The sequence below is a fragment of the Gossypium hirsutum genome, chromosome D09, assembly GCF_007990345.1.
Source record: "Gossypium hirsutum isolate 1008001.06 chromosome D09, Gossypium_hirsutum_v2.1, whole genome shotgun sequence".
NCBI classification, from domain to species: Eukaryota; Viridiplantae; Streptophyta; class Magnoliopsida; order Malvales; family Malvaceae; genus Gossypium; species Gossypium hirsutum.
Window position 1 is genome coordinate 484,011 of NC_053445.1, and position 22,207 is coordinate 506,217.

At 31.7% G+C, this 22,207-nt stretch overlaps 2 protein-coding genes across 2 annotated transcripts; one reads left to right on the forward strand and one right to left on the reverse strand.

The window, feature by feature from the left end:
* Positions 1-857: 857 nt before the first annotated feature.
* On the reverse strand, positions 858-1,730 carry LOC107890188 (uncharacterized). The gene is made up of 3 exons (XM_016814684.2): positions 1,571-1,730; positions 1,461-1,502; positions 858-1,385 (listed from the first exon to the last, which is right to left on the reverse strand). Exons 1-3 carry the CDS (start codon positions 1,655-1,657, stop codon positions 1,104-1,106), a joined length of 411 nt encoding a protein of 136 aa, XP_016670173.1. The 5' UTR covers positions 1,658-1,730; the 3' UTR covers positions 858-1,103.
* A 17,771-nt stretch (positions 1,731-19,501) lies between these two features.
* Positions 19,502-20,151, forward strand: LOC107890187 (uncharacterized). Its single transcript, XM_016814683.2, has one exon. The coding sequence runs from the start codon at positions 19,555-19,557 to the stop codon at positions 19,966-19,968; it is 414 nt and encodes a 137-aa protein (XP_016670172.1). The 5' UTR covers positions 19,502-19,554; the 3' UTR covers positions 19,969-20,151.
* Positions 20,152-22,207: the final 2,056 nt, after the last annotated feature.

The window sequence follows — 22,207 nt, forward strand, 5'->3', positions numbered from 1 at the left end:
AAAAAGCTACAACATTATTACTTATGTGTAAATTAGTATATAGCAATATATAAAATATTACTAAAAATTTAATATCTTAATAAAATATTATTTTTATTAAATTAGATTTTGAATTCAACTTTAACTTTCACAAGTAGTATTTGGATATCTGGTTTAATTTCTTTTTATTTTAAACTTGAGATTTAGGCTAGAATTAATTTATTTTGAGTTTGGGTTTAGTATAATATATTTGGGTTTTAAAATATATATTTTAGAAAATGAGTATTAGGTTTATAAATTTAATAAGAAAGATAAAAAGTTATTCAATTATCAACATACTCCAATAAAGAATAATAAAATATATTTCCGTTAATTCATATAATATCATAGAATAATAAATTTTACATACAATAAGCACTTTACTTATTTTATAAATTTAATATCTTTTGATGCATGATTTTAATTTTGGATTTTGTTACGATACTTGTTATCACCAACTCAAGACTCGAATGGGTTCAAGTTGGATGGGCTAGTTCCTATCGAACACGCATGATAACGAGTGTTCACAGGATAGATACCTATATTCTCCTACAAAGTTACACATGAGATCGCACATGAGACTGTATAAACCCGTGTTAAGTTTAAGGTAGAGTACGTATTGATATGCATGAAACTTACGTAGTACGTCATATCAATGAACAATACTCATATCATATAAATAAGTAAACACCAACATTTAAGAGAGATAGAGAAAAATACCCAACAGATTTAATTTTTTTTTATTATAATATTCTTAGTTTTTAATAGTAAATTCTAATATAACAAGCATAAATATGTAATTATATGAAATTATACCTAAATTCATGATTTAAAAAAAATTGAAAACAAAAGATTGCAAATATTACGATTAATCATTGGGAAAAGAAATCTTTTACTTGATATAATATAACAGTATTTAGTGAAATTTGGCAGTTGGGGATGGCCACTTGACTTAGTGTACAAATGTAAGATTAGGTGAAGTATAACTATAGAGCTATGTATGAAGAATCGGCAATTAAAACATACTCCTTAATGATGCAAAAGACAAAACGGCACTTACTCTATTTTGGAATTCCCATAGAAATTCAAGACGATTGAAGGGAAAGCAAAGCGGAAGAGAAAGAATCAGCGCCTTCGGTATCACCTCTCTTCCGTTTGGCTTGGGGTTTAGGGATGGATTGTTGATCAGGTAAGGGAGAGTTTAGGGCTTCGATGGAGGTAACGCAACACTCTTGCCACTCAAGACAATTGAGGTCTCCAATTATCTCCTTCTCTGTCAACCACGCGTTCGGCGATATGCTCGATTTCAACGTCGAACGTGATGGATCCATCAGATCAAGCGTCTCCACCGCATCACTCAACTCTTTCTACTCAGTTTTCGTTCAATTTAAGGACACAGAAACTAAGAATCAAATCAAGTAATGGAATAGAGAAATTATTACCTTGTGTTTCGTCAGTTTCTTAAAACCGTGAATGGAGATAATCTAGGAACAAGAAAACAAATGAGATGGAAATTGAAAAGGTGAAATGAAATATGAGTTGATGGACGGACCTGGTTGAGGAAATTGACGGTGAGAGGGCGTTGCTTGTGAGAGGAAAGGAACTGGATGTAGTCTTCTACAGAGAACTTGGATTTCATTGTAGATGACGATGAGCGCGCTTTGTTCTTTCAAAATCAAATCAATTTCTTCTGCTTCATCTTGGGCCCTTTCAAGGATACATCATTCTCACGTGCTCATCACGTGTAATATTACACCATTCTTCATTAAATAAAATATAAGTTTTAACCATATTTATTATTAAAATAAGTTAACTTTTTATTAATTAACATCTCTTCAATTTTAAATAAAACTAAATTAATACATTGAAGATGATTTCATGACAGATTTGGTTGTTTAATTTAAAATGTTCGGTAAGTTTAAGTTTCCTTTATACGAGCTTACTAAGCACTAGTTGCTTATATAGTTGTTTTTTTTGTTTTATAAATCATTAGAAGGCTCGACCGGTTGGAATATTCGTTGGAGCACAATCACACTATCCATTAACTATTTTGGTAGCTTTTGAATAATTTAGGCTAATGATTATAAATGACATGTATAGGCTTGTATGTTAAATTGGTATGCCTTAATATCTTTTGTTAATAGTTGTTCATGGTCTTTTGAAATTAGGAAAGAAATGGTTGATTGATATGTTTTGAAAGGTAGCCTAAGTAAATTATTTTCCATAATACCTATTGTAAGATCCAAAAAAATTTCAGTATTTAGTGATATAATAACAATTTTTTGAAAAAACTAAAAAAAATAGTAATTTAATAATACTAAATTAGACACTGAGAAAGATGTATAAATAGTAATTGTGATTTGAGCTAAATTGAATTTTAGTAAAGAGTTTAGAGCCAAAGTGCCATTTGACCATAAGATGAAAAAGACTGAAAAACAATAAGTTATTTCACATAAAATGGTATTGAAAATATATTGATATTTAGAATTGAAAATTTTGGGTACAAAATAAATCGAAGTAGAAATGAAGACAGGGGACTTAAAATAATTTACCATTAAGTGAAAAAGGACCATATTGTGATTATGCCAAGAATAAATGATATTTTTCATAGGTAATAATTGAATTAGTACACATAAGCAAAGCTATGAGTAAAAATTTAAGTGATGGGAAAAGGGTAAAATGACTAGTTTACCCTTATTGCTAAAATACAAGAAAAAAATCTTTTTTAAGACATTTTGGTCAATTTACACCAGAGATTATTATGAATTTACCCTTTTGTTTCATTTTCATTTATGTTCAATTATTGATTCTCTTATGCATATTTTAAAAGTGTTATCTCTTGAGATATTTGCATGGTGTGTAACACCCCCTAACCCCAAACCGTCGTCGGCACAAGGTTACGAGGCATTACTGGATATATCAAACAATTTACAAATAAATATATCATAAATAACCAACATATTAAAAATATATAATTCATAAATTCATATAAACATTACTAATTGACTTCATTCGGTTTTTTTTTTATAAAAATTTCGGCAGCATTTCTACTTATTTTTATATTAAACCTCCTGCAAATAAAACCATAACTTTTCCAAACATAACCAATTCAACCAATTCATTTCACATTCACATTTTCTATTCTAAATACATTCTAATCAAACTCAATTAATTCAATATCAATTTAAATTTATCAATGTACTAATTAAATTGGAATGGATAAATTTCTTTCATTAAAATTCTTAGATTTATAATACTAACATTTTTAACTATTTATATTCAAAACATAATAACGTTTATACACATCCTATGTACATGCCACATTACTAAAAGAAAATATACATCACCAAAATTTGTTGAAGTCGGGTCTGGTTTTGGATGCTGATTCAGTACTTGACTTCTACAACCTGCGCACGGAAACAACTGTACGCTGAGTATTTTATACTCAGTGGTATTACTATAAATTAAACTATTTAATAATAAAATTTCAAATATTGACCATAATCTTATAAATCACTTTAAATTAAATATACATATTCATATATCATTCCATAGATCTTAAATTTATATATATATTTACATACTAATTAAATTTATAATTTAACTCATACATTCTTTCTCGTATTTTTCTATAGTGTCAAATCAACCAATTTCATTTTCAAATTTTCATTTCAATTATTTACCCTATTAACAAGGCTCGGACTCTGACAGATACGAGGATTCCACCCAAACACACCAGAATATCCAACCTAAACACACCCGGAATTATTTAAATCCTCCAGAACACACCAATAAGGCATTAAATGCCTCTTCGGATAAACCGAAGCATATAATAATATAATCATCTTCTCGGCCGAACTACAAATCTCATCACCACATCACAAATCCAATGGCATGCCATTTGTATCCAATCTAGTCCGATAAGTTAATAGGGTATTATTTTACTTTTCCAATTTCGAATTCATTTCCACACAATTTCAAATATTCAAACAATTCAAAACATCTATTATTTCAATTCACATATATTTCAATATAGCATTTAGTAAATAGTTTAAGTTATAGTAATACAAACCCGGAATACACGTTTACTCCTCAACGATCTTTTCTTTTCCTTTGGATGCAGATGCCTCGTTTTTCTTGTTAGCTACGAAAATAATAATTATTTTTACTATTAATTACAGCATTAAAAATAATAATACTATTAATTAAATTTTATTCAATTTCTACTTATTCCCAATTTAATTCTAACTAAGCTTACTTATTTTTCTAACTTAATTCATACTTCTTTTCTACTTAATGTCTTATCATATTTAACTCTACTTTTCAATATTCATAATTAAACCCTAATTTAAGACTCTTTATAACTTAATCCCAACTATGTAAAATTTATAACTTGTTTACAAATCAATCTTTTTATCTATTCTAACTAGAAATTCTATCAACTAAACCCCTAATTTAACAACTTGTTCAAAATGAATCATGTTCAAAAACCTAGGAACTTCCATAACCTCCACTTGATTTCAACAAAACTTTGTTTTAAAGTTTCTAAATCATCAAAATTAAGAGAAAAGGGCTAAATTTAACTTACCAATTAAGCTTGAAGCTTTAAAATCCAATTTTCCCCTTTTCTTTTCTTTTCCCTTTTTCTTCCCCTGTTTTCGTCTCTTTCTCTGTTTCTATTCTGTTCTTCGTTTGTATCTTTTTCTTTTTGTTTTACTTCCTTTCTATATTTCTTTTATTTTAACTAATAACATTAATAATATATTATTATAAAAAAAATCTTTTACTTATTAATTAAGCACATATTTATTTTTATTACAAGTGTACCTATGTAATTATTACTATTACACATGTCTTCAATTTTTACCATACATTTGTCATCTATTTACTTTATTAATATATATAATATAATATAATATATTATATAATAAAATAATATACATAACATAAAAATCTCATATTTTTATCACTTATACGCCTATTTTTTTTTGTTAATGGCTTAATTGCCATTTTAATCCTTTTTATTTTCTATTAATCTATAATTCAACTTTTACCTCTAATTCAATTTAATCCTTTTTCCTAATTTCTCTTAATTAAACTAAATTCACCCAATTAATACCTAATTAAGAACTCAACTAAACTCATAATTATTTCAAGTAAAATTCTATTTTTTTATGACTCAGTTTACTAAGATGGAGGCCCGATAATGTACTTTTCGGATGCTTGTAAATTTTGGGTCATTACATGGTGAAATAGGGAGTTATTTTCATTTGTTTATATTTTGTCAAAAAGTCAAAAGGAGGAGAATGCTGAGATCTAAGATGTCCTTGTATCTAAAGTTTCTCATTGTGTTCAAACATTTCTTTGAACTACAAGTTTAATCACTATGTTCTATCCCTTGTTCAAACATCATGTTTGGACAAACTTTTGGACAACAGTGTAGACATCTCTTCAAGACAATCTAAATACAGTACAAAGTTGACATTTTTTATTTTGATCTTCATGATGTGTTACGTTATCAACAGATGATCCTCAGGTCATGTTTTATTCTATCCTCAATAATTTTAATCGAATTTGGGAGAAGAAGAGAAGGAAGGATCGACTTTCCTTATATTAAGAACTAATCCTTATCCTTTAAGCCTTTTACTTAGTGATCAAGTTGACTATGTACTTGTGTCACGGGACAAAGTACAAAGCTTGTGATCATGGCACAAGATGCACCCCATGGAGGTCTATTGATTAGATGGGGATCGTTCCGCACACGAGAACTGGCCTGATTCAAAGAACTGTTAGAGAAGCCTATTAGATTGAAGCCTGGGTAGCCCAATGATAAAGACATGTCAACATAGGCTACCTTGGTAAATATAAGAACTAATCTTAGAAGGATTATAGGAATTATATCTTGTAAAAATTATATTTGATTAGATATTGTATCTTGTAAATCCCATGATTTAAGGGATAAAGCTAATCTTGTCCGTCGATGTAACTTGATCTTGACCGTCAGTTTTGGGGGAGCTCAACTATAAATAGAGAGCCTCCCCCTCACTTGTAAATCACTTCATTCATCCATTGTTTCTTTATTCTTTATGAATAATAGAATACTGAGAGTAATTACTCAAACATCTTTCGTGCATTCTTTTCTATGGCTTCCTGTTGTTCTTTTGTGGCTTCTTTTGGCATAATTGCTTCCGCTATACAAATTGGTGCATTGGAGGAATTCTAAAGGAATCTTCACTTTTAGTGGTTAGGACGCCTTAGGTGAGTTTGGAACGAACAGATCGTCGAAGGCCGCACAGATCGCGAGACAAAAGATTTATCCCCATGACAAGTGGTATCAGAGTTAATGGTTACGAATGCACCGCTGGGATGTCGAAAGAAGAGTTCAATCAGAAGTGGGCTAGAAAATTAGTCCTTTTGAGAGAGATGTTGTTGGCAATAGAGGAACGAGTGGTTAAACTTGAGGAGTCCAAGGAGGACGCAAATGAGTCACACATTGCACTTGGTGAATGCATAGATGACTTGAGAGAGTAGTCCAAGGACTTTGTGACCATGTTTCTCACTTCCAATAGGGATAATGTTCAAGATTTGTTGGATTCCCAAAGGAAGAAGTTGACGGAGAGGAACCATGCTCTCGAGGCCATGGTGATGGCTTTGAAGGAGGAAACAATGGCTACGACAAGGGCTTTGAGCACAAGAATACAGGAGCTCGAGGGAGAGCTGGCCTTGTGTCAAGCAGCCATAGGAAATGAAGTGTCAAGTGTAACACTCAATTGCGATGACGTCCCGAAGCTGAAAGATTTTGCGGGGATAAGGTTTGCATCTGATGTGGAAAATTTCTTGTTGAAAATGGAAAACTACTTTAGTGCCAAAGGCATCATGGACGATGCGGTTAAGGTAAATATTGCTTCAATGTTTCTTTCTGATATTGCGCTTTTATGGTGGCGAGACAGGTTCACAGATAAAAAGCAAAGTAAGATTGGGATGTGGTAAGAGTTTCAGAATGAGTTGAAGGGACAGTTTTACCCAGAATTTGCCAAGGAAGAAGCTCGAGCAAAGTTGCAATGGCTAACGTAACGGGGCACAGTGGGGGAATATGTTTGAGAGTTTAAGGAACTCATGCTCTAATTTTTTTATTTGAGCGAGAAGGAAGCATTTTTCTCTTTCACGGATGGGCTGAAACCATAGGCGAAGTAAGAGTTGCAATGCCGAAGAGTTCAAGAACTTACCAAAGCCATGATGGTAGCGGAGTCCTTAGTGGAACTTGTTCTGAGAAAAGACAGGTTTGAATCTTTCAAGCCCAATGGGAAGGGAAATAGTGGGGGAGACCATAAGGAAGATGAAGAGGGACATAGCAATGATAGCAACGATAGTAGTAATGACGCTGGTAATGGGAAACAACGAAATAGGAAGTGGAAACCCAACAACCTGAAAGAAAAGAGAAAGATCAGATGCTACCTTTGTAAGGGACCGCATATGAAGAAAGATTACCTTAAGGCATCTTTGTTTTCGACTATCAAGAGGAATGATGAGCCAGAGATAATGAAGCTTGTTGGGAAAATGATATCGATGATTAATTCGATGGTTCTCATTTCTAAGAAAAGGAATGACAGGGAAAGGTTGATGTTTGTATACATCAACATTGGAGGTCATAAAAGGAGTGCTCTTATTGATACGGAAGCATCGAACTTATTCATGTCAGAAAGTGTTGCGAGGAAACTTGGTCTCTCAATTAGGAAATTGAATAAGAAGATCAAGACGGTAAATTCTAATGAGGGCCCAACTGTGAGAGTAGCTCAAAATATGGAGCTACAAATTGGCGAACAGAAAGGCAAGGAAGAATTTGAGGTAATCCAATTAGATGATTATGATTTTGTACTTGGCTTAAACTATAACACCCCCAACTCGAGTCCTTCGCCGGATTAGAGTTACGAGGCATTACAGATTAAAACCCAACTCAATTTTTTTATTATAAATTATACTAACTCAACCACGAAATTTCATTCCATATATATATACATATATATATAAACACATAACCAATTAAAATCAAACATGCATCATAAATCACATTACATATACTAACCATGTCTCAAAATTTCAACCATATCATTATCATTTACCTAATCAAAATTTATTATCATTCAAATTCTTAAAACATTTCCAAACATATATGATTACATATCAAAATCCAAGCATATATCCAAACATTTATTTGTACACATATTTCATTTCAAGTTACTAACTATACTACATATTACAACATAGGTGGTCTACCTTATTTGGACAATTATTATACATCAATTTGAACAGCATTTATATACCAAACTAGATAGCATTTTCACACCAAAAATTGGACAGCATATATACAAAAATTAGACTGCATTTATACATCAAAATTTGACAGCATATACATATATAATTGGACTGCATTTGTACATCAAAATTTGACAGCATATACATATATAATTGGACTGCATTTGTACATGAAAATTTGATAGCATATACATATATAATTGGACTGCATTTGTACATCAAAATTTGACAGCATATACATATATAATTGGACTGCATTTGTACATCAAAATTTGATAGCATATACATATATAATTGGACTGCATTTATACATCAAAATTTGACAGCATATACATATATAATTGGACTGCATTTGTACATCAAAATTTGACAGCATATACATTCATTTACTCTATCAATAAGCCAAACGTAATTAATCACCAACATTTACAAGCATACTTCAATTTATAAATCATCCCCTATATTCACTTAACTACTAAATCCAACCAAATCATATATATTTCATTTATAATACATAACCTAGACACTTAACTTAACATTACTTATCTTAATGAATATAACAACTTAATTACTTCAACCACATAATTACCGAAACACTTGAATGAAATCACCATGCACACATATATATATACATTACCATATAAATACTAACCATAAAATACTAATCCATGATTAAAGCATGCTTAAACCATAATTCAGCCCAAAACCGAACACAAATAAGAAAATTAAGCCATTTTTGCATGGCTTAATATTACATAATCTAAATTCAAGCATTTTAGCTACGCTATACATGCCATAAGATCGAATTCAAAATTTACAAAATACCGAGAGGAGTCGATAGTGTGATAATCTTCTCTGACGATCTCCGAGCTCGTAACCAACTTCCAAAATCTATAAAACGAAGAACAACATACACACAGTAAGCTATTTAAGCTTAGTAAGTCATAAGAAAACATTGTTCATTTTAACATTAATATTAAACCAACCAAATCAAATATAAATAAACATTTAACTTTAATAGCTTAATGCACAAATACTCCAATTATTGTATACTTATCAAAATATAATTTAAAAACTACAATAATAAGCCAAACTACCAATCACTTATAAGCACAAACATGCTCACATATTGTTCATATATCAAATAACTTTGTATCATCAATTCAATATACAACTTACCTTAATTTCATAGCATGATATAAATACATACCTGAACACTATTATTGTTTCGACTTCACATTCGGTCTTCACTTAACATTGCCCGTTGAACCGTTTAGAATTAAAAAGGATACACGGATAATTACAAAGCTAGTACAATGCCAATGTCCCAGACGTGGTCTTACATGTAATCACATACCGATGCCACTGTCCCAAACAGGGTCTTACACGAAAACACAAGTCGTTGCCAACATCCCAGACGTGGTCTTACACGAAAACACATATCGGAGTCCTATGTCATGACATAAGTATCCTATCTATTCCTAGGGTTCGTACGGGGCTTTTAGGCGTTGATTATCGATAGAATCGAACTTGAAAGAAAATTCCTATCTTAATAATCATTTTTGGCCAAAACATATAACAAATAAATAATGTAATTTATCACTTATCATTTATATATTCTTGAATTTAACAACATTTAAATGCTTATCGACTTACCTCGGATGTCGTCGACTGCTAAATCGGCTACTCGACCACTTTTGTCTTTTCCCGATCCAAATTCGATTTCTTTAATTCTTGATATAAAAATATTCAAATTAATCTTATTTAAACACCATTCTATTCAATTTACCCTAAAAACACATGAATGGGCAAATTACAATTTTGCCCCTAAAATTTCACACTTTTTACAATTTAATCCTTTTTACTCAAAACACAAAATACACAAATTTTGACTACACTCCTTAAGGGCCGAATATTCCTAGTGTCTATACAAGCTCATGCATTTCATTTATTTCACATTATAGTCCTTCAAAAATTTATTTTCTCAATTTAGCCCTAATTACTCAAATTCACCAAAAATTCAAAGACAAAACATGTTAATCTAACAATTATATTTCATATTTCATCAACTAACATCATGAAACTAAAACATTCATCAATGGCACATTTCAAAATCATCAACAATTCACAAAATTAAGACATGGGTTTTGAAGTTTTCAAAGCAACGATCTAAAAAACGTAAGAATTATAAAAAAAAAACAAAATTCATACCTCAATCAAGCTTGCAAGTGCCGAATATATTAAAGCTTTTAAAAAATCTTCTTTGTTCTTAGTTTCGACCAAAAGATGGAGAAATAATGCTTTAATTTTAATATATTAAACATAAACTAACATTAATAATTAGTTTACTTTATTAACCTTTATATAAATATATATATACATATATATATAAGGCTATACTTGTACCTTGCCACCCACTAACTATATTTTGGCCTTATTACATCATAAATCCTCCATTTAATAAAGACAACAACAATTTGATTCCTTTAGATTTAACCCCTAAATTTTCATTTTACGCGATTAAGCCATTTTCTTTAATCAATCTCTCAAATGACAAAATTAAAACACGAAAATTTCATACAATTAAATTCACACATCATAAACACACAAAATAATATTAAAATGTTTTTTTTCTAATTCGGATTTGTGGTCCTGAAACCACTGTTCCGATTAGGGTCAAAATTAGGCTGTTATATAAACTTTCTTGACAAGATTCAGGCGGATCTGTATCTATGGGCCGATCAAATTCATATCGTTACCAGTCTGTTATCACGAATCATTATGCCGGTGCATTGAGATATGAAGGTTGGGACAAAGGTGTTGTCGTCAATCCAACTAGTCGAGGATGTTTCATATGGGAAGAACATTGACTCGATAGAACGGAATGCTATGAAAGCCCCTTTGGAAATGTTAGTGGCGCAAGAGATCAATAAGAAGCCCGTAGAATCGACTGTAAAGTTGACACCTTTAGGAAAGGTGGGTTGTGCATCAGCTTTGAGGAAAAAAGAGTGATGGAAAAACAATTGGGACGAGTAAATGCTGCGAGTAAGGTACATTGTGAACACTTTGATAGTGTCTTGAATTCTAACTTGTTGGCTTGGCAAGATCGTAAGGGCCCTTTCAAAGTTCTTAAGTAAGGACACCGAGGGACTGTGGGCGATACGAAGCCAAGGTGTGAGAATCAAGGGGATTCCAAAGAGAGCAAGTCAAAATTGGCGCAAGTTAGAGTGGAGACTTCTTGCTAATAAGATGTACCAATGAATGCAATGGATCAAGTTAAGAGGCGATGGAAGTCGAGACAAAGGTTCCAAAGGAAAGGATAACCTGATCACAAGACAAGTCGGGAAGGAGCCAAGGCAACGAGAGAGTTCGAAAGAGAATCAAGTTAGTGCCATTTTGAAGGCGCAATGAGGACGTTGTAGGAATAGGTGGGGGAGAATGTCACGGGCCAAAGTGCAAAACCTGTGGCTATGGCACAAGATGCACCCCATGGAGGTCTATCGATTAGATGCGGATTGTCAGTCCATGAGAACTAGCCCGATTCAAAGAACTATTGGAGAAGCTTGTCAGATTGAAGCTTGGGTGGCCCAATAATGAAGACATGGCAACATAGGCTACATTGGTAAATATAGGAACTAATCTTAGAAGATTGATAGGAATCATATCTTGTAAAGATTAGGTTTGATTAGATACTTTATCTTGTAAATCCCATTATTTAAAGGATAAGGCTAAGCTCGTCCGTCGATGTAACTTGATATTGACCATCGATTTTGAGGGAGATCAACTGTAAATAGAGAGCCTCCCCCTCACTTGTAAATCACCTTATTCATCCATTACTTCTTCATTCTTTGTGAATAATAGAATACTGAGAGTATTTACTTAAACACCTCTCGTGTATTCTTTTCTGTGGCTTTCTGTTGTTCTTTTGTGGCTTCTTTTAACATAATTGCTTCCACTATGCAAATTGGTGCGTTGGAGGAATTCTAAAGGAATCCCCACTTTTGGTGGTTAGGCTGACTTAGGCGAGTTTGGAACGAACGGATAGTCTAAGGCCACACAGATCGCGAGATGAAAGATCTATCCCCGTGACACTTGGCTTTGAAGACTTTATTTGATATTCAAATTGGAGGACTTTATCCTTGATAATATTGCAATTCAAATGGTGAATTTGTCTACACAAAGTATCTTAGACGCTACCATTTTTGCCCATAAATAGGCAGCACTTATACATGTATCAATGCATATTTTGTGAGCGCTTATGCTACATTTTACTTATGTATTTGTTGTTAGTTTGTGCTTGTACTTGCACTCTTTTATAGGTTTTATTGGAGAGTTTCTGTTTGTTGTAAGTGAGGTTATTTGGGTAAGTGATTATAACAAGTCAAGGTTATCTATTGGAGTCGCAATTACTTCTTGTGTAAGGGTAGATTAAACTTTAGCCAATAGGTTCTTAAATTGATTTGAATAAATCATTTACTGAGTAAGGCTCCGCAAAGCAAGATTATTTTTTGAACTGCATTAATAAAGTTCGTGTTCTTATCTTCTTTCTTTCTCTTATTTGCTTACTATCTTTGTTACACAATCTTGTTCAAACTTGCGTTCATAAATTAGTTGGGACAAAGAACAAACATGTTTCTATTAGTGATGCCACAAATGGGAATTTATATGGATATTTATTAATGAACCTAAAGATTTTTCATTTTAATATGTTGTTTGTTTTCAAAGAAGAGGAATTATTAGAATATCACTAACAAAAGTTGAGATTGAGTCTCTTACATTTTTGAAAGATGATTCCATTTATCCAACAAATGGGTGTTTTGATATGATTTAGTTGAGATTGAATATATTGCATTTCTGAAAGAAATATGATTCCATTTATCTAGCAAAGATAACCACATGTGAGTTACCAACTAACAACTTGTTGATAGAGAGATTACTTGTTTAATGATTAGTTTAAGAAAAAAAAGTTTAGATTATGCAATCAAAACAATTCATGCTAATGTTGGTGAGTTTATTTCTCAGGTTTTCAATGATTATTGTTTGCTAGATTGTTGGTGCTAGTGACACGAGGCTAGATCTTTCGTCTCGCGATCTATGCGGCCTTAGATGATCCGTTCGTTCCAAACTCACCTAAGTCAGCCTAAACACCACAAGTGAGGATTTCTTTAGAATTCCCCTAAGGCACCAATTTGTATAGCGGAAACAATTATGTCAAAAGAACAACAGAAAGCCACAGAAAAAAACGCACGATAGGTGTTTGAGCAAATGCTCTCAATAATCTATTATTCATAAAGAATAAAGAAACAATGGAATAATTTACAAGTGAGGGGAGACTCTCTATTTATAGTTGAGCTCCCCCAAAACCTACGGTCTAGATTAAGTTATATCGACGGACGAGATTAACCTATCCCTTAAATCATGGAATTTACAAGATACACAATATCTAATATTTACAAGATATGATTCCTATAAATCTTCTAATATTAGTCCTCATATTTACTAAAATAGCCTATATTGTCATATCTTCATTATTGGGTCAACCAGACTTCAATCTGACAGGTTTCTCCAACATTTCTTAGAATCCTCATTTAATCGATAGACCTCTATGGGGTGCACCTTGTGCCATGGTCACGGTTTTTGCACTTTGGCCTGTGACACGAGTAACTATCGCAAAATCCTTTTGTCTATACTAAAAAATGGTTTAACATAATTATAAATTAAATGTCTCCAACTAGTAGCTAAATCATGCTGTAATAGCCCATTTTTGCCCGAGCCCGTAATAAATAAACCAAATTAAAAATTAAAGTCCAAAAAATAATAATACAGTCCAATTTTTTTTACATTAGCAGGCCTAAACCTAAGTAGGCCCAATTCCCCCCAAGCCCAATCACGAAGTGGCCCAACTGGCCTGAACCAAATGCCAGAAACCCTAGGCATTCAGCCCTAGCACGAGCGCCGCAACAGCAGCCTCCAATGCCGCTCTCTCTAGTCACCACAACCGTAGCCTCCATGCGCCGCGCCGAGCCGTGCCACGTCCTCGTACGATACCTGCAACAAACACCTGCAAAACAAGCAGAGACAGAACACAACAAAAACAAAAAAGCAGAGAAGGCAAAGAAAAAGCAGAAATCGAGAGAAAAAATAGAGAAAAAAGAAAATAGAAAAGAGCAGAAAAAAGGAGATGTATTTGGATCATTGAGGGATTTTCTTTTTTTCGTTTTGGCTATAAAAGCCGATCCATCTTTTGTAGAGGGCTCTCTCCCTTTTTTTACACAGATTGAATATAGAAACAGAAGGATAGAAAGAAAATTTCGTGAGTTTTTAGTCTCTCTTCGTTTTCTCTATTTTTTCTTTTATTCTTTTGTTCATTGTTAGCGAATAAAGAAAAGAAAAAGGAAGTTTAGAGTGAGGAGTTTACCTTCGTTGTGGAGCCGATTCCTTGTCTTCTCCGTCGTAATCAGAGATCGGGCGAGAGATCAGAGAGCCTTTGAGTGGAGGCTCGAAACGGTGCAGAGGTGTTAGAGTTTTCTTAGGGTTTTCTTTGAAAATGAAGAAGGTTAGGTTTTTTTTAATTTCTGAACAGGATAATACGTCGCCGGATAGAGCCAATGTAATGTCTTTGAAACGACAGCGTTCTAAGAGCTCGACCCACGTGTGTGACCCGACCCGGGGAGGATCGGCGCACTTTCACTCATTGGTCTTTTTGTGCAATTAGTCCTCCCTTCTTTTGTGTTGTTCTGATTCAATTTTCTGCAGTTTTTTCGATTTATATTGTATATTTTATTCTGGTTTCAATTTGGTGCATGGCCAAACGGCGGCGTTTCCATTATCTGAATATTGGATTCTTGAACTTATGTGTTTGATTGATGTATTAGTCCTTATACTTTGGGTTGATTGTAAGTTTAGTCTTTTAAATGCTGTAATTTCGATTTAATTATCTCTTTTCAAAAAAATTTATTCTTATTAATCATAATATTCCGTTTAATTTTTTTAAATATGATTTGTTGGTTTAAAATTAGCTTAGTATCTATTTTAATATGTTTATTTATGGTAAATTTTAAATATTAGGATTGACACTGTTTTTAAATTTATTATTTAATATAATTTTAAGATGCAACATATTGTTATTTCAGATTATTATTAACATGTTTTGAGTTTATCATACATTGTTTTAAAATTTATCATTTTTATTTTCAAACTCTATATCATTATATGTTTCATCGTCTATATATATAAAAATGCTTTCATAATAATTTGATATACTTTGTACATATTTTAATAATTTATTTTGTGTTATAACTTAATTTTCTTTTGATATAATGTTTTGAATGCTACTATATGTGCTATTAAATTATTTTTAAAAAAAATATATTATTATTTTGATGTTTGATATTATTATGATTATAAATTTCAAGTATTTTTATATCTTGACATGTACTTTAAGTCAATTTTAGTTGTACATAATTTACTTCTTTCAAAACCTATCTAGGTGATTACTTTTTTAAATCAATAATGTATTAAAACTTTTACATGGTTATTTTATATGTGTTATTTGAGGTAAATTAATAAGTGTATTGCTTGTTTCAAATTTATTTTACATATTATTCCATAATGTTATTCTTTTGTTTCAAGTCTATTTTGAGTTCATGTGTAAATGTTTCAACTTAAAAATGTTGTTATTAATAAATGTTGTTGTGCATTTAATTCATTTGATATTTGACAATTAGGATTGATGTTTGCATAATAAGATAAAATTGTTGTAGCCATTTTTGCTTGAATTTATCCTTTGTTTATTTTTCCTCAATATGTATCTAGATTATGAATTGTATCTTTTACATTATGTATTGCAATTCAATCGAGTTTCATTTGTAAAAATTGTATTTATTTAAAGCACTACAATCATGCTATTTCATAATCTTCAAAAGAAAGGCTTGGTGTTCATCGTTTTCAATTGGATTGTGCCCTAACTTGCTGGGTTTCAATTCTTTTCCATGAATTTAGATGGCCAAGTACTTATTTTGTTAAAACCATACAATTTCAAAATAAAATTTTTGAGATTTCAAGATGTTTGATCCTAACTTACTGGATACAACATTTTGTTACCTCATTTTTAAAAATAAAGGCAATGTCGGTTGTTTAAGAATTTCGAGAGATCAAACCCTAACTTACTGGGTTCGAATTTCTCTATTGGCTTAAATCAATCGAATCTCCTTTTTAAATGACATGATTTTCTAAAAAGGAACAATTTAATTTCAAAGACCGAATGGATGCACCGTAACTCACTGAGTGTAGCAATTTATTTCTTCAAAATGAGTTCGTCTTATTATTTTTGGTTTATTCAAATTTAAACTGCAAAGGATCGTATTTTAAAATATTTTCAACATTTCGACACTAAGACGTCAAACAATTAATTCGGTACCAATTTTTGGCGTCACGAGAGTGTTAACCCTTCCTCGTGCGTAACCGACTCCCGAACCTGTTTTTCTCAAAATTAGCAGACCAAAAATCATTTTAATGGTGAACCGATCACACCTTAATAAAAGATCGGTGGCGACTCCCATTTCTATTTTCAAAATCGATACCCATTTTTCAAATTTCAAAAAAATGGTTTCGACACATGCCTTTTAAATACAAAACTTTTGTATATTTATATATATAAAAATATGATATTTTACATACATCAGCATATGTATGCATCATACCTATAAGTTGTGATAAATACTTCCAAGGGTGATATCGGTTCGGTTCAATCAGGTTTTTTAAACATTTTGAACAGTCCATCATAATTCTATTCGGCTCGGTTATCGATTTTATCATATTAATTTTTTGTTTTGATTTTTTAGACTTATTTTGATCAAATGAGTTTTGTTTTATGGTTTTTGAATACTATTTGACAAAATTTAAAGGTCTTTTTCATAAATATTTCTAAAAAAATATTTTTTCAAGAACTTTTAAATTATTTCACTATTTTAAATACAAAATATTTATTTTTATATCAAAAAATAATTAAAAATAATTAAATATTAAATAAAAAATAGAATTCGGTTTGATTTCTGGTAACTGCAGTTTTTGAACTTAAATTCCAGAAACCGTCCAAATTTGTGTCTATTTTCGATTTGGTCGATTTTTGTCTTAGCCGTAGACTCCCCATTACAAAAATAAAATTATCTTGTAACTCAACGCCCAAGATTTAACTTACCAGCATTATCAAGAACAAGAGAGGCCTAATTCTAATAAACAAACTCACCTTAATGGGGATCATTTAAGCTACATCACACATCCATACCACATAAACGTAAACTATGACATAAACGAGTTATGCAATTCATCACTAATATTAAACTGAAATAAACAATTACGAATTTAATTATTCTATTTGACAAGGCAGTCGGTCTAAGCTATCAAACACCGAATATTCAATAAACTTGAGCTGTTGTAATTAAAATAGAAGATGCATTAATACTAAAGAACAGAGAAGAATTAAAACACAAATAAGTCTCACGAATTGTTAAATCAAATTTCGTTAAAACCTTTTACTAGAAAAGAGAGTTTAGAAACTCATAAAATAAAGAAAACAAAATAAAACTAAAAGCGACTAAGTCTCCGTCTCCCCCCCTAATCTTAACCTTATAATGTTTATTTATAGAGAAAAATAATATAATAGAGAAAATTCATAAGTGCCCGTAATTACATAAAGCTGGATTTTTCAGTTTATTTTGACAATTTTTGCGTCAAACTTCTAGGCCATTTTTGGGTACTTTCTTGATGTTTTTGGGCTTCAATCGTGAAATAATTTTAGTTATATCTTTCAATTCTTTCAAACCAGTTTATTATGGGCTAAAAAACGGAGGACTTTAGGTCAAGTTGTGGCCAAAACACTAAAGCAGTGCTGTGTTGAAAATCCAATATGCAAAAACTTGCCAAAAATAAACTTTAAGGTTTTTTTCTCCAATTATTCCCTAAATCAAATAAAATTATAAATAATATAATTAAGAACATAAATAACATGATTCAATATAAGAAATATCACAAATAAATAGAGAAATTACACACTTATCAAGAATTAAATTTGGGAAGTTTCTGAAGTAGTAGTCTAAAAATCTAAAAGTATAAAACCTGTGAGGGTAGAAATAAATAGTTTCGCGAAAATGAAATTAGAAATATGAAGTTTTTACTATGTCTTGGAATTGATTATGAAAGATACAAATTTGATGGATCCAATAAGCTTTAGATATTTTATTAGCCTTACAATTCATAAAAGATTTGACATGTGTTTAATCGTTGTTACAAACTTTTATATGAATCACCAGATATTAAAGTTTATAATAAAATCCTTAAAGGATTTAGAATGCTAGAAGCATGAAAAATTCTAGAGAAATTGTTTAATACCTTTGCATAAATATTTATTGATTTGATTCAAACATATGTATTATTATAGAATGATCATGATCAAAGTTTGCTATGATTTTTGTTAGGACTCCTAAAAAGATCAAAATAAAATTTCCCAAAATTCTTTCTCGTTCATGACTTCCAAAAAGAATAATGATATAATCATTTATCAACTTCGTTCAAGTGATAATTTGAAAAGGTAGTATTCAAGATTGAATACGTAGAATATGAGATGTTATGTGATGTTATCATGAGATGGAGTAAATACATGTTATACTCCTTTCCCATTGACTGAATTTTTGTCCCATTGGGTTTTCTTAGTAAATTTTTTAATGAGGTATCATATTATGCATATTATAGATATATATATTATTTTCCTCCACTAAGATTTTTTCCCACAAGATTATTATTTTAGTAAGATTTTAATGAGGTAAGTTATCTGTCAATGGATATCTAAGAAGTGTTATAAATATTTTATTATTTTAAAATGAATTTCTTGATATGGTTTAGTACTCTAAGTTACTTAAATTTTGATATTATTTATGTGGAATGGATAAATTAAAAGAATATTGACAGAAAGGTGAGGAAAATAATGTGAAAGAACAAATGCCATTTTCAAAATTTCATTATCATTAGCTGATGAAAAATATAGAGGATGGCGAATACATCAATGCAACTAAACTTGGTTTTCAATGCAACTAAACTTGGTTTTCTCCCCCCACTAATCTTGTCCCACATTTACCTCCAAAGCTGTATATATTAGCCTTAGTCGTTATCCCTTTTCCCTCCACAAATCCAAGCTTCAACTATACTTGTTTCTAATATTGAGCATACATGGCAGATAAAAAGGAAGGAGGCATCGTGAAGATAGGTCAAGTGGAAGGAATGAAAATGGCAGTTTCCATTTTGATGGAGTTCGAGCTTCCTGAAGGGCTTCTCCCTTTGGCTAACGTTGTTGAAGTGGGTTACGTGAAGGAGACTGGGTACATGTGGATTGTGCAAGAGAAGAAGGTGGAGCATGAGTTCAAGATGATCAGCAAGTTGGTGAGTTATGACACTGACATCAATGGCATTGTGGAGAAGAAAAGGATCAAGAAACTCAAGGGAGTCAAGGCCAAGGAGTTGATGTTATGGGCGCCTGTGAGTGAGATCACCATTGATGATAAACAACCAGAAAAGATCCATTTCAAGAGTCTTGCTGGCATCACCAAGACTTTCCCTGGCGAGGCTTTTGCTGCTGGCCAGTGATCCATTCATTTAAGTGTTGTGTCAATTTAAGGTTTATTTGCAAGTCTTTCTTCAGTATTAATGGAACATGGGAATGTGATGAATAACATCTTTACGAAAAGAAAAATGTATCTTAAATCTTGTTTGGTTAAATATTAAAATAAAATGTTCTTTTGATCAATAAAATGCTTCATTGCAACTTCACAAAAATCAGCTCGGATATTATCCATTAAGAAATCAGGACCTTCTATAACCATACAGATAACTCGTATTGACCCAACATATCTGCCACCTTATTCCCATCTTTTTTTCTATCAAATGACCATGAGAAACATTGCATCTGGCTTCCCAAGATCAGAATTTCATCAATGAGGCTCCCTACGTTTGATGTTGTACTATATGACTCTTGTAATTCTTTAAATGCTTGCAGCCAATCTGTCTCGACAGTCACTGCTGGAATGCCAGTCTCCTTAGCAAAAATCAGTCCAATCTCTTATTGTTGTTACCTCTGTTAGTGTCTTCTTCAAGCTGGTAAATATGTGGGCTAAGAGGAAATATGAGAGATGGACAGATCTGTAAAATGAAAGGTGTGCTAAGGGGGCGTCGGAATAGGCACTCCGATCGCTTTTTAGTACTTAAGTTAGTTTAGAGTTGAAGGGATTTTCAGAGAAAGCAAAAGGGATGAAGATAATGAAGTACAAGTTCCAACAAATGTCTCCCAAAGTTCCCTTTAATGCTTACCCCTCTCTCACACATGATAACTCTCCCCTTCTTAAGTTCCAAGGTGCCTTGGGATTGGCTCCTTCTCTCTGTTTCGTCTATTTGCTCTATGTCATGGTTTGACCATGGTAGTCCTGTCTGACATTGGTCCTTTCCAACTCTAATACCTTGTTTGGCATCAGACTCGTGACACGATATTACATGCATGGTATAACAATAGTTCCCTCATGGAGTCTGAAATATGTTATGAAATGACATGGGGAAGACCTTGACAATATTTTCTGTAAGGAGACGTCTTCAAGCCACAAAGAAGTTGATTTCCTTGAGAAAGTTATTAGGCTTGCCATTAACATACATAACTGATTTCCCCGAGGAAATTATGGAGCCAGACATCAGCCCAAAAGATAATTGATTTCCCCGAGGCTAGCCATTTGCCTACATAATTGATTTCATTGAGGAAATTATGGGGTTAGACATCATCCCAAAATAATTTATTTCCCTAAGGAAGTTGTAAGGCCAGCCTACACCCTTTGCCATAATGTTCAAGTCTTCATTTTGCTTCCCCGTTTTGCTTCTGTTTCCTTTCTATCGGTTTAACCTACAAAAGAGTCATACAAAACTTATATAAAATGTATCGATACATACCAAAGAAGTGTTGATCCTTTGACTAAAACTAGTCAATGAACTAGGTAGGTATCGATACATTTTATATAAGTTTTGTATCAATATCTAGCTTATCATTATAATTCTGACTTATAATGTTTCTGTAAGAATATCTAATGTCGTATATATTGTTAATATGTCAGTAACAATGATAAGCAGTAACACAACAGAATATCTGTAATTGGACAAAGTTAAAAATTAGAAGAAGAATTTTTTCGAGGCCTGTATAAACAGTTTCCTTAAGACAGATTCGTCCATTCCTAGGTGCTTTGAGTAACGTTGGACGTCTGTCTCCTAGGATACAACAACAAACGATCACAGTAATAGCACAACAACAGTGATCAATCGAACACGATCTTGCCTTTCTCTATTACTAGGAGAAATGAATTTAGAAGGAATTTTTTATGTTGATAGTTTTGATGATATGTTTTAGAAATCTCCTAACTTAGCTTTATATAGAGGAGAGGAAATGAATGAAGAAGTTTGTTGAAAAATTAATAGACATGAGTGAATAGAGACAATGAATGAAAAAAATTCAATATTAAACCAGGAGATACATTTTTTCAAAAGATACAACTGTATGGAAAAATGCACTATTAAACTAAGAGATACAATTATCATTCATCACTCAATAATAATTTTCTAACAGTTTCGATACCTAAACCTCTAGTGTTGATACTTAGCTACAAAAATATCTTTAAAATATTTTATAAATCTTAGAACACTTCAATATTGACTAAAAAAATTTGGTTAAGTTGAAACCCATTTGAAACATATTTTTGAATACTTCGCAAGTTTTTGAAAATATTTAGTCACTAAATAATTTGGTGGTAAAATATTTTTTAAATGTTTATATCAAAAGATTAAGATATTAAAG

Excerpts from the sequence above, each read along its gene's own strand:
- LOC107890188 (XM_016814684.2), bottom strand. The coding sequence starts at position 1,657 with ATGAAATCCAAGTTCTCTGTAGAAGACTACATCCAGTTCCTTTCCTCT. Across the intron at positions 1,503-1,570 it reads CCGTCAATTTCCTCAACCAG|ATTATCTCCATTCACGGTTT; the intron begins GTCCGTCCATCA and ends TCTTGTTCCTAG. Across the intron at positions 1,386-1,460 it reads AGAAACTGACGAAACACAAG|AAAGAGTTGAGTGATGCGGT; the intron begins GTAATAATTTCT and ends AAAACTGAGTAG.
- LOC107890187 (XM_016814683.2), top strand. The coding sequence starts at position 19,555 with ATGGCAGATAAAAAGGAAGGAGGCATCGTGAAGATAGGTCAAGTGGAA.